The sequence below is a fragment of the Chrysemys picta genome, chromosome 2 (assembly GCF_011386835.1).
Source record: "Chrysemys picta bellii isolate R12L10 chromosome 2, ASM1138683v2, whole genome shotgun sequence".
NCBI lineage: Eukaryota > Metazoa > Chordata > Testudines > Emydidae > Chrysemys > Chrysemys picta.
Window position 1 is genome coordinate 99899190 of NC_088792.1, and position 12918 is coordinate 99912107.

The 12918-nt window shown below is 46.0% G+C and overlaps 1 protein-coding gene across 6 annotated transcripts in view; it reads right to left on the minus strand.

Moving 5' to 3' along the window:
- Positions 1–12918, minus strand: part of TPK1 (thiamin pyrophosphokinase 1) — a 502338-nt gene that overhangs the window by 304869 nt on the left and 184551 nt on the right. For all 6 annotated transcript variants that reach the window (XM_065583869.1, XM_065583872.1, XM_065583873.1 and 3 more), the window contains one exon: positions 2649–2718. In XM_065583869.1, coding sequence (XP_065439941.1) covers positions 2649–2718 — 70 coding nt within the window. The remainder of the gene's footprint in view (positions 1–2648; positions 2719–12918) is intronic.

Below are 12918 nucleotides of genomic sequence, written 5' to 3' on the forward strand. Positions count from 1 at the left end.
CCCTGCTGCACCCCAACCCGCTTCCCTGAGCCCCCTCATACACCCTACACCCCTCCTCTGCCCCAATCCCTTGCCCTGAGCCCCTTCCTGTACACCGCATCCCCTCCCGCACCCCAATCCCCTGCCCCGGCCCTGCATGCAATTTTCCCACCCAGATATGGCCCTCAGGTCAAAAAGTTTGCCCACCCCTGCCTTAACACTATAATTAATTTATAATTAACATACTGTGGCTTTTAGTTTTTGATACAATACTATTAACTACCAAAGCTGTGAATTAATAAAATAGAAGACTATGCCTGCATTAAAAAAATAATTAACATGTCAGTAGTCTCTGAACAGACAGTTCTTTAATAATGTTGGACAGGGAATTTCAAGAAAAAATATTTTAGAAAAGTAAATGAATATTCTTTCCAGCAGACTTAGTTTCTTTAAAGGAAAATATAAAACCCTGCTGGATTTAATTTTTAAAGGTTGACTTTGATGGTATAATTTACCTCCCCAAAGAAGAACACTCCAAGGGCCAAGTTTGTAGAGAGTATATGAAACTATTCAGTCAAGGTACAATCAGCTATTTTTCCTGAATTGCATTTATATTAAATGAATGAAATATGTGCAGGAGAGATGAATGGGCTATGGAATGAGGTAAGATGAGAGTTCTAGAATATTGTTGTTCATATTTCACAGCTCATTTTGTCTCTATCTGCAAAACATATCATGTTTTTTATCAACCAAAACTGCTTGCTTTGTGTCAAACAGGTTCTAGTTCACATTAAGGGTCAGGTTGTGTCTGCTACTGCACTGGGGCAGAGGGGAAGGGGAATACAGAAAGTAAAGGAGACTCCTTCATTCTTGGAACACTAGGCAGTGGCCAGCCTCCATCACAGTCATTGCGATCACTGATCTTAGGCATCATGTTCCCCACGGATGCCACGTACAGGTTGCGTTGTGATTTTTTTCAACTTGGCAAAGAGGCAAAAAACCCACCAAAACAACACACCACACACTGCACCTTTATTTGGAGCTGATAAGGAAAGGGGGGTGGGAATCTCATGAAGTTTTAAATAATTGAAACACAAAATTCATGCTATGGGATTCACTTTGCAAACTAGTAAGCTTGCAATTCTGTAAAGAAAACACAAGACTCAGGAGTGAATCCCCCTGTCTACCAGCTAGTTAGGCCTATCACCCTTTCATATCTGCCCTTAAATATAGCTTTACTTACTTACTTGGTTTATTGTCCTTATCCATTCATGAAGCTTTGACCAAACCGATCCAAACAGACTAAAAACACACTCAGTTGATCCAGAGCAGGCTTCAAAAGAGTGCACATCTTTTAACATTGACAAGACTCTGAATCCAGTTGTCTTGTCTTCCATTATTTTACTTCCAAAATATGACACCATTTTGATGCAATGCACTGTGACACAACCTTCTTTGCAAACAGACATGGGAGAGAAATCTGCTGGAAGAAAAGGAAGGAACCTCAGGATTATGCTCCATCAGTCACATCCTTTCCATCAGTCACAGCCTTTTCTTTTCTGGACATTGTGACATTTGTATTCGGGTTTGGTCATGTATAAAGCTGCAGCATTGGCCCAAAAGTGACCTAGGAGGAAGAGTGATACTTACTTTATCTCCAATATCATCTCCTACAAGCACCTACATTTTCCTTAGAGGCATCATTGAACCTTTCTTAGGACATTGCAGAAGCTCCTTCACTAGGAACCCACCAGTGGATGGGATCTGCAAGGTTGCTCCTCATGCCCAACTCTGCTGAGCATATGAGGAGTGACAGGACCATAGTACAAAGTAAAGATGTCAAAGGATAAGAGGACTAGGCTTACAATAAAAAAAAAGAGAAATGTTTCAGGCTGTTTCACATTTCTAAATGTTGTAATATAAGGCAGAGCTGGTAAAATCATTAAATACACCAGGAAATATTGCTATCCAGTGCCTCTTCTACACAAATCATTACATAATTGTATACTGAATATTTGTATGTAAATGAGATGATGTGGTGGATAAGACTAGTGGATCCCTTACTTAATACAAGTATACAGAATACAAGTATCACTACAAGGTTAGTAAGGAATAACAAATCAATTGCTTATAAACAGTCCTCTTTAACTCTCCCCACCCTCAACCACACTCTCCTCTTGCGTCCTAAGCGTGTTGGCTAATGTTTCATCATATGAAGATTTAAGGAGGAAAGAAAGAGCCTGGCAACTTGTTAAGGGATGTACCAATCATCTCTTGAGACAGTAAAATGCTCAGAACTCATAAGTAATTACCGAAAAATAAATTATACTGGTCTTTTCTTGGTAATGCTGTAAATGTCCCCCCAGAAAAAAAAATCAGTCAATTATGTATTTCATTTACAGGTGTTCAGCTTTTGTTCATTTCAACTGGGTATCACTAGTCTGTTAAATTACAATTTTAGGGGACTGGGGGGCTACTTCCTTTACTGTGCAGATGCTGTATGTTTACACTCTACTTCAGTTAAAATGATGGTGAGTCTAATGAAAATATATTGATCAGAATAAAGGAGAGGGATTAGAGAAAGAATGTGCAGACAGAAAGTGCAGGCCCATTGATGCACTCACTCAAGATTAAAGGTAAAGTATTAGAAAATATTATTATTAATGTACCTCTCACGATTTCCTTCTGTGATATGATACAGGCGATTAGCACCTCCATCAGCGCAAGCTCTTAGAACAGCTGAAAATAAAGAAACATGTTGTTAAGAGACTGCCACTATAAGCAAAAAATCTTATTTTTTTTACTTTTAGACATGTCTGTGATGATCAGCACAATAGTGACTGAGAACCTTACAAACATCAGTAGACAAAGCTTCACTACAACTATGTGAAAACCTATTGAAGCATTATCCCAGTTATATGGTCTATGATACCGTGGTACAGAAGTTATTGTGAGACCTTGGGTAAATCAGTTATATCCATGGCGGAGCAGAGAATAAACTCCAGAATTCTTTGATTCCCAATCCTGCATCTCAACCACAAGGCCACTCTTCACCTCCTCCTTTCTCAGGCTTTAGGACTTCTTATGTTTAATTAGAACAGGTTTTCTTAAACAAGTGCAACCCTCCATGTGAACAGTCTTATTTCAGTTTGGCTTTAACTTGCATTTGTTCCCACTGAATGCAAGGTAAACCAAAAAAGGCACTCAAACCAAAATAAGGATGTCCACATGGGTTTGCACTTGTTCAACTAAATAGTATTACTCCTGTGGGAATTCTGTGCCACTGTGAATGTGAAGAATTTATATCCCCCGCAGATTTCTTTGCTTCCCCAGAGAAAAATGACTTTCTGACAGGGAAGCAAGGGGAAGCCACAAGAGCAGTCATGCAACCCTCCACAGCAGTATGTTTCAGGTGCCCACGGCAGCCAGCAGAGAGGTAAATCACTGTGGTGCAGGAGGCATGACTGGGGAAGACCCGGCTCCCTACCCTGTGCCAGGCTCAGCTGCTAATCCTGGCTGGGCTGGGGAGGATGGGACTTCCTCTTCTCCTGCACAGCATCTAGGCCTGGGTCAGACCAACCCCTAGATTTCTACCCCAGCTACAGAAAGCTCTGCAAACACCTCTCCTGCCTCCTGCTTCCTGCACCCATCGGTCCTCAGCTGCAGGGGGAGGGATCCCTGTACAGGGAGCTGCTCCCCCATCCACCCAACCCTTGTGCATCGAGAACCTCTCATACCCAGACCCTCCTGCTGATCCTCACCCCCTCACACACACACACACACACACACACACACACACACACTCAGAAACCCTCTGATGAGCCCCAATCCCCCTGCAGCTGGACCGCCCCAATGGGCCACCTATACTCAGATCCCCACCCCACCAAGCCCCAGTCGGCCACACCTGGATCCCTACCCCACTGAGCCCTACTCCTCCAGCATCTAGACCCCACTTGAAGCCCCCCAGACCCTCCTGCCGAGCTCTATCCCTCCACATCCAGACACACACACACACATACACACACCCCGCTGAGCTCCAACCACCTTCACCTGGACCTCCCTGCAGAGTCCCATTACCATTACACCCAGAACCCTCCCCCGCCAACAAGCCCCTGTGCATCCAGATCCCCCCGCACCCATATCCCCCACTGAGCTGCCAACACCCAGATTGCCCCTCACAGAACCCTCTCAACTCACACCTGGATCCCCCGACACTAAGCCCCTGCACACTTGGATCCTGCCTTGCTGAGCCTGCCTGCCCACACCTGGTGCACAGGGCATGGAGTTTCTGGGCCAGGCCTGGATGTTTCTGGGCCAGGCCTGGTCCTTGCGCTGTGTCAGGATTGGGTGCAGCCTCCCCACTGAGTCCATGTCGGGGGGACGGGGGAAGGGGGAGCTGCATAGTGATCTCACACCTCTGTGCAGCCAGTGGCCTATGTTCCCCAATGCCATGCTGGAGCCTCCACATTTATTTGGCAAATAAAATTTGCAGAATTTTAAAATATTGTGCACAGAATTCTTAATTTTTTGGCACAGAATTCCCTCAGGAGTAAAATAGGTTTAAGAGGTGAATTTAACCCACCAACTTTCCCACGCAGTCAAGGCCTTAGTAATAGTATCCACATTGGGTATGTCTACACTGCAATTAAAAACCTGCAGCTGGCCCGTGCCAGCTGACTCGGGCTCACAGGGCTTGAGCTGCGGGGCAGTTTAATTACAGTGCAGACTTCTGGGCTTGGGCTGGAGCACAGGGTGTAGGACCCTGCGAGGTGGAAGGATCCCAGCGCTCAGGCTGCAGCCCAAGCCCTAATGTCTAAACTGCAATTAAACAGCCTCGCAGCCCAAGTCCCGTGACCCTGACTGAGCTGGCACGGGCCAGCCGCGGGTGTCTAATTGCAGTGTAGACATACCACAGACAATGATTTATGCACAAAATGGAATAGGCTGTTAAAAGCACTATGGTCTGGTCTGATCCGATCCCTGTTTTCCTTTGTTTGCTTTCTTTCTTTCTTACATTCTCTGTCCCCCAAGGCAGAAGTCTGGCTCCACAATGGTAACCAAGTAGGCAACTAATTCCCGTACTGTTCCACAGATGGTTTGACTCAATTGATATACCATGGTATTAGCTTTAAGTATTAAATCGTTAGCTAGCTTGGTCCAGAAGAAACAAAATCACAATCAATTTGGCTGCCATCATTAGGTCACCAATTGATTTAAATTGTACTAACAAGCAGGGATGTGAGGCTTTATTTTGATCCTGTAGTTTGCCATATTTTACCTTACATTTTATAAGAGGGAAATGTATTCTAACTGTATCATTATGAAATACAACAAACACCCAGACATCATTCATAAGCAACCCTACTAGGCATACAGCCTTCTCTCACACAGGGCTTTAAAATATGACATGCTATTAAAAAGTAAATGACCATCTTATATTACTCACACTCCGAGAGGTGCAAGCCTCTTAACAGCAATATCCAGGATAAAAGAAGCCCTTACACCTACATAGGGTCAGATCACTCTCTTCGCTTCCACGAGTAGAGGATGACTGATCTAGGGTTACCATATTTCCACAATCAAAAAAGAGGACACGGGGGGGGGGGAGGAGCCCCACTCTAGCCCCGCCCACGCCACTCCCTCCCACTTCCCACCCCCTGACTGCCCCCCTCAGAACCTCCAACCCCCCCCCCCGCTCCTTGTCCCCTGACTGGCCCCTCCTGGGACCCCTGCCACTAATTGCCCCCTAGGACTCCACCCTCTATCTAAGCCTCCCTGCTTCTTGTCCCCTGACTGCCCCCTCCTGAGAACCCCCCCACCCTAACTGCCCCCCTCGGACCCTACCTGTCCCCTGACTGCCCCGGCCCATATCCACACTCCCTCCCCCAGACAGACCCCTGGGACTCCCACACCCTATCCAACTGCTTCCCGCCCCCTGACAGGACCCCCAGAACTCCCTACCCATCTATCCAACCCCTCTCCACATCCCCTCCCCATATCCACACCCTTTCCCCCAGACAGACCCCGGGGACTCCCATGCCCTATCCAACCACTCCCTGCCCCCTGACAGGACCCCCAAAACTCCCGACCCATCCAACCCCCTCTGTTCCCTGCCTGCCTCGACCCCTCTCCACACCCCCATCCCGACAGCCCCCCCAGAACTCCTGGCCCATCCAATCCCCCCTACTCTCTGTCCCTTGACTGCCCCTTCCAAAAAACCCCTGCCCCTTCTCCAGCCCCCTGGGCCCATTACCCTGCTGCTCAGAACAGCATGTCGGGCTCCACACGGAACCCGACACGTGGCTGCGCTCCCCAGTGCAACACACAAGCTGGTCCCTGCCCCTGCACAGTGCTGCTGGAGCGTGGCGCTGGGCAGCAGGAGAGGGGCAGCAGGGAAGGAGGCGGAGCTGCCGAGGCCCAATGCGAACGGCCCGGCCGGCCGGCCAGTGATCTGAGAATGCAGGGAGGGAGGGAGGGGAGGAGAGTAGCTCTACATTGGCCGGGCTGGACTCCGGCAGCTGATCTGAAGCTGCGGGGGGAAGGGCTCTGTGAGTGGCTGAATTTCCTGCAGCCCTGCCGCGCTCTGCATGGGGGGGGAAATCCCGGACATTTGTAGCTATTTACAAATTCCCCCCGAACGCTACTTTTAACCCAAAAAGCCGGACATGTCTGGGAAAATCCAGACGAATGGTAACCCTAACTGATCTCATGATCTGGGATGAGATGGGTGATGGCTGAGGAGGGGTGGGGGGGGAGGGACGGCATCTCTCTCCCTTCCCTCAAACTCCAAAGAAGTGCTGCAAGTGGGGTAGTTTGCAAGATTTTGTAGGAAGCGAATTGCATAATAGCAGATCAGCCTGGACTGGCTCCTGCTAACCCCATGGATTTCAATGTGAAAATCCAATTACAGTTAAATACTGCTCCTTCCTGCATCCCTTTTGCAGTTACTGTCCAATCAACCACACAGCCCATAGCAAAGAGGCAGCATGGTCCAGTAGGTAAGTTACTGGACTAGGTTCTACTCCTGGCTTAGCCACGGACTTCAGGTGTGATCTTTGGTAAAACACTTAAGCTCTGTGTGTCTCCTCTCACCCTGTGTCTGTCTTATCTATTTAGATTGTAAGCTCTTTGAGATAGGGAGTCTCTTACTAGGTGTCTCCATAGTACTTTGACAATTCGACCCCAATATCAGCTGATGCCTCTAGGTGACAGTGGAATAGGAATACTAAATAATAAAAGCATGGCCACTTCTGCCCCTGGACTGGGCATACACTTCCCTGCAGCTCACTAGTATCTGCAGGATTATGAGGTACCGCACTAGACACTTCAGTGTCTCCCCAGCGTTTCTTGGAAACTTTTCAGTGCCAGCCTATGCAACATTAGTGTTTTGTTATTTTTTAAACTGGGGAATTAAACACAAAGAAACTAAGTTTTTGAGAAAGCTATCTGAAAACCAGAAATTCCATCATGCGTATTCATATTGACACCCACACTGGCCATCAGTCGGGCTGGAACCTTTCAATCCACCCCACAGGTCTTTGCCACTTGAGCTAACAGAGTACATGATGACAGCAATAGTAGGCTGGCATTCTCTATGTGAGCCAGCTGCAGGGTGGGAAGGGAATTAGATACATATATTTTGCTCGTGGGGTTCAGATATTTGTTGACAGAGGAATAGCAAGAATCAGGAATTTGGGGTTCTAGTCCAGATTTTGAGCTCTAGTGGTCACAGACCCTTTTGCTACTTTCCCCAAACCCCAATCCCTTTTGCCCATGATACCTCCAGACTCTTCTGGTGCAAGTCCTGTCTCCCCACCCACATCCCCATCCCCCTATAACAGGCCAGGTCTACAACATAAATTTACATTGGTATAACTGCGTTGCTCAGGGGGGTGAAAAATCAATGTCAACAGGAGGGCTTCTCCCATCACGGAGGCAGGAGTTATTAAGCTGACAGGAGAGCTCTCTGCCGTCGGCTTAGAGCATCTTCACCAGAACCACTGCAGCTGCGCCGCTATAAATGATGAAGTGTAGACATACCACAGTCTCTTTACCTTCACCATGCCCAGTCTCCACCCCCTGAGGCTCCTCATCCTAGTATTAGCCTGCTCAGCTAGTCCAGTCTCCCTCCCTGGGATCCTTGCCCAGCCTGTTGCATTCCTCCTGCCTACTCAGAGAGCTCCTTGTCCCAGGCTCCCCCAACCTGCAGGCTCCTTGTTCAACCTGTTTCTCACCCACGAGCTCCTCCTCACACGGGTGCCCAGTCCCAGTAGATTTGATCCCAGAACGACAGGGTTCATTCTTGTTAGCAGGAGCAAACAATCAGAAGACCTGACAAAGGTTGTTTCAGAGTCTGTCCGCAGTTTGTGATACATTATCAGGTTCCTAACTGCTTCTGAGTAATCAAATAGCTTGAATGGCAAAGAATACATCTTTTCACCTGCGTTTGGCTGGAAGGTTGTAACCTTTTCTCTCAAATGAAGATATCACTACAGTTACCCCGTGCCCTTGTTACCCTGAGATTGGATTACTGTAATTTACTTTTACACAGGGATATTTGTAAAGATAGCTTCAGCTAGTATGCAATTGGAAGCTTCAGTTAGTATATAACTTGGCAGTCCATTCAAGCAGCAGTGCTCCTTGCAGGGAGAGCATATAGCAGCTGTGTTACATGATCTACACTAGCCATCAGCTTGTTTCAGAGCGCATAACAGTCTTGTAATCTAGAAGCCTAGCAATGTTTGGAATCTGGCTACGAGCCAGGTTCTTTCTCCTCTTAGGATACCACAGCTGTAGACCAGCTGCGACATTTGTCCTAGCTATAGCCACAAGAGGACTGCAGGCAGGGCATTCTCAGTGAATGGCTCATCGATTTGCAACCCGCTTCTCTCCTCAGTTCAATAGAATCCCAAGTTTGTTATCTTTCTGGACATGCTCCAATGTCCATCTCTTTTCCCAGGGCTTAAAGAAGTGGACAGGTTAGAATTTATGGGGATGTTTATATAGATGAGTGAGAGGGAAGAGCCCATTACTAGTCTTTGGTTTATTTTGAAGTGGCTTAGATCCTCAGCTGTTGTAAAGGGGTATAGCTGCATGACTTCATTGGAGATGTAACCATTTATACCAGCTAGTGTATGGACCCAAAAAACAAACCAGAATAAAGAGGAGCTAAAATAAAATAACCCTCATTTGGTCTCCTGCTAATCACCGTTGGGATTCTAATGAATACCTGAAGCTCAACATTCTTTCCCTCTCATGTGCCACTCTCAAATTAAAATAGTTGCCTTATGTAGCTGGAGTTTAAAGAGACTCCTCCCTCCCCCAGCCCCCTTCAGTCCTCTAAAGTTATTTAGAAAGCCAACAAAGTGCTGATCCTTTACCTGCAAGTTAATGACTCATATTGGTATGGACCAAAGCCCCAGGTGCTTTAGGTAGCTAGCAGGTAATTAACTGTTGGGCGAAAAGTCAATAACTCACAGTATGTTTACAGCTCTGGACCAAATCTTGCTTGATAAAAAGTAATTATATGTATTAGCTATAAGAACATGCAGCACTATTATCCAGAGGAGTTTAAGCAGACAGTCAGCAATCTTGACCTTACGATTCAGATGGAAAAATTCTCTATGCAAAGATAAAACAAGAAAATAGAAGCTTATTTTATACAGTGCCTTTTATATTAAAGATGAAAGTGCTTTACAAATAGTTAACTGGCCACTGCTTAGTGCACCAACTGTGTAGGCAAATGTAGCAGGTTCTAGGCATTCATCAGCAGCTCACCCAAAATCGTTAATTATTATTATTATTATTTGCATTACAGCAATGCCTAAAGGCTCCAGCTAAGATTTAGGCCCCATTATGCTAGGCACTGCGTACAAAGCACATAGCAAGAGAAAGCCCTTGCCCTAAAGAGCCTGCAATCTAGAGAGACAAGACAGACAAAAGATGAGGGGAAAGAGGCAGAGGTGCTCAAGGTCACAGCAGAGCTGAGAACAGAACCCATATCCCTTGCGAGCAAAGAAGCTGGGGGTTTTGAGATATGGAATATCAATCAAGACACGGATGCTCTCCCCTGCTCTTTAACATCTACCTACACAGCCCTTAGACACAGTTTAATATTTAATCTGAAAGATATCTCTAGCAGTGCAGCACTATGATTTGGACAACATCCCAAGAGAGGCAGACTCGAAGAGCACAGCAGACATTTTGATAGGCCTCTTACAAGAGATACAAGAACAAGAAAAAAAACCCTAAACAAATGGGAAAATGATCCTATGGTGAAGCTGCCAAAGAAAGGAGCCCTTAGTCAGTGCAAAAACTGGAGGAGCACTCAACTAGTGTCCATCCCAATGAAAATAATTGCACCCATTATGCTAAATAGACCAAAGAAGGCAGTAGATCAGAGGTGGGCCACATCCGGCCCTCCAGACATTTTAATCCGGCCCTCGAGCTTCCGCCGGGAAGTGGGGTCTGGGGCTTGCCCTGCTCCGGTGCTACAGCCAGGGTCTTGCCCCACTCCGCACGGCTACCAGAAGCAGCAGCACATCCCCACTCTGGTCCCTCCACATGGGGCAGCCAGGGGGCTCTGCACGCTGCCCCCACCCAGGGCTGGTGCTTCCACTAGGCGACCCTAGGCAGTCGCCTAGGGTGGCAGCACTTGGGGGGCATCATTTTGCCATCCTTGGCAGAAATTCGGCGGCGGGGGTCCTTCCGCTCCGGGTCTTCGGTGGAAATTCGGCTGCGGGTCCTTCACTTGCTCCGGAACCCACAGCCGAAGTGCCCCGAAGACGCGTAGCGGAAGGACCCCCGCCGTCGAATGCTCTGAGGAGGAGCTGCCGCCTAAGGCGGCAAAAACCCTGGCACCACTCCTGACCCCACCCCAAGCGCCGCCCCCGGAGCTCCCATTGGCCAGGAACCGCAGCCAATGGGAGCTGCGGGGACGGTTGCCTGCGCACAGGGCAGCACGCAGAGCTGCCTGGCCACGCCTCTGCATAGGAGCTGGAGGGGGGACATGCCGCTGTTTCTGGGAGCTGCTTGACAGTGCATTGCATGAAAAAATACTTCCTTGTGTTTGTTTTAAACCTACCACCTATTAATTTCATTTGGTGGCCCCTTGTTCTTGTATTATGAAAAGGAGTAAATAACACTTCCTTATTTACTTTCTCTATACCGCTCATGATTTTATAGACCTCGATCATATCCCCCCTTAGTCGCCTCTTTTCCAAGCTGAAAAGTCGCAGTCTTATTAATCTCTCCTCATACGGAAGCCATTCTATACCCCTGATCATTTTTGTTGCCCTTTTCTGAACCTTTTCCAATTCCAATATACCTTTTTTGAGATGGGGCGACCAAATCTGCACGCAGCATTCAAGGTGTGGGCGTACCATGGATTTATATAGAGGCAATATGATATTTTCTGTCTTATTATCTATCCCTTTCTTGATGATTCTGTTCACTTTTTTGACTCCCGCTGCACACTGAGTGGATGATTTCAAAGAACTATCCACAATGACTCCAAGATCTCTTCCTTGAGTGGTAACAGCTAAATCAGAGCCCATCATTGTATATGTATAGTTAGGATTATGTTTTCCAATGTGCATTACTTTGCATTTGTCAACATTAAATTTCATCTGCCATTTTGTTGCCCAGTCACCCAGTTTTGTGAGATCCTTTTGTAGCTGGGACTTAACTATCTTGAGTAGTTTTGTATCATCTGCAAATTTTGCCATCTCACTGTTTACCCCTTTTTCCAGATTGTTTATGAATATGTTAAATAGGACTGGGCCCAGTACAGATCCCTGGGGGACACCACTAACATAACATTCTGTGACCGTGGCAGGGCAACAGAACCATAGGGCAAATTATACCACAAGGAAATTAATCCAGCTAGAACCAAGACAAAAAGTCATGCACCTTAAAGGAGAAAGGTAAGTAACCTATAGATCATAACATTGGGTGTTCAATAATATTGCACATTCATGTGGGAAAAGAAGATTCTGTACATATACAGCATGTTCAGCTGTGATGCTCTGAACAAAAGATAAGGTAAAGGCACATAAGGTAAAGAGAACAGGTTTTTCTAACCACAACCAGCCCAGGAATACAAACTTAACTGCAATCATGTCTTGTAATTGCAATACTATGTATTCAATTCTCTTACAAGAAGGGCCTTTTAGGGATGTTGAAATTAACAAACATAATTAACTCTCCCAGTTGTGAGAGTTTATCCCATCTCCTCATATAGCCCCACAACTTTCTCTTGCCATCGTTTTCTAAGCATAGCTGTTCACACCTATCTCCCCCATTCATTTATTGACTTGGTAATCTAGTTACCATAATTAACCTACTGAAATAATCTACATGTAAAACAACCCCTAATTAGTGACTTGAAAATGTGACATTTATATGTAAAACTATATGATAGAAATACACGAAATTGCTTAGATTGCTTGCTACAACATATGACTAACAAGTTCTTTGCCTTATCATTAAAGTAATAATACTAGTGATCAGGAGCAATGGAATTGTGCATTTATGTTTTCTGCACATTTTTGCTTAGTTCTACAGAAGTTATGAGAATACAGTCACAGAATCCATAGATTTCTTTTGCTCCAGCTCTCCATGCAAAATCTACCCCATACTGTAAATCCATGTAATTTTCTGCTCTGCAGCGAGACATTAATGTAACTATAATGTCTACTTTTGACCATTTAAAGTAAGTATATTTTAAGCTAATTCATCTACAAGTAAAAATGTCTAGTCTTGTCACTGATATTTAATTGTACAACATTTATCCCTATATTTTCAGTGCTACACAGGGCTTGAAATAACCATGATTAAGCATACCATCTGTGCTCAGGTTACGCTGTGATATCAACCAAATTAACAAGATATAAGATTCTTTCCTAACCAGCAGTTACAAGTGTGCATTCACGCTGTTAT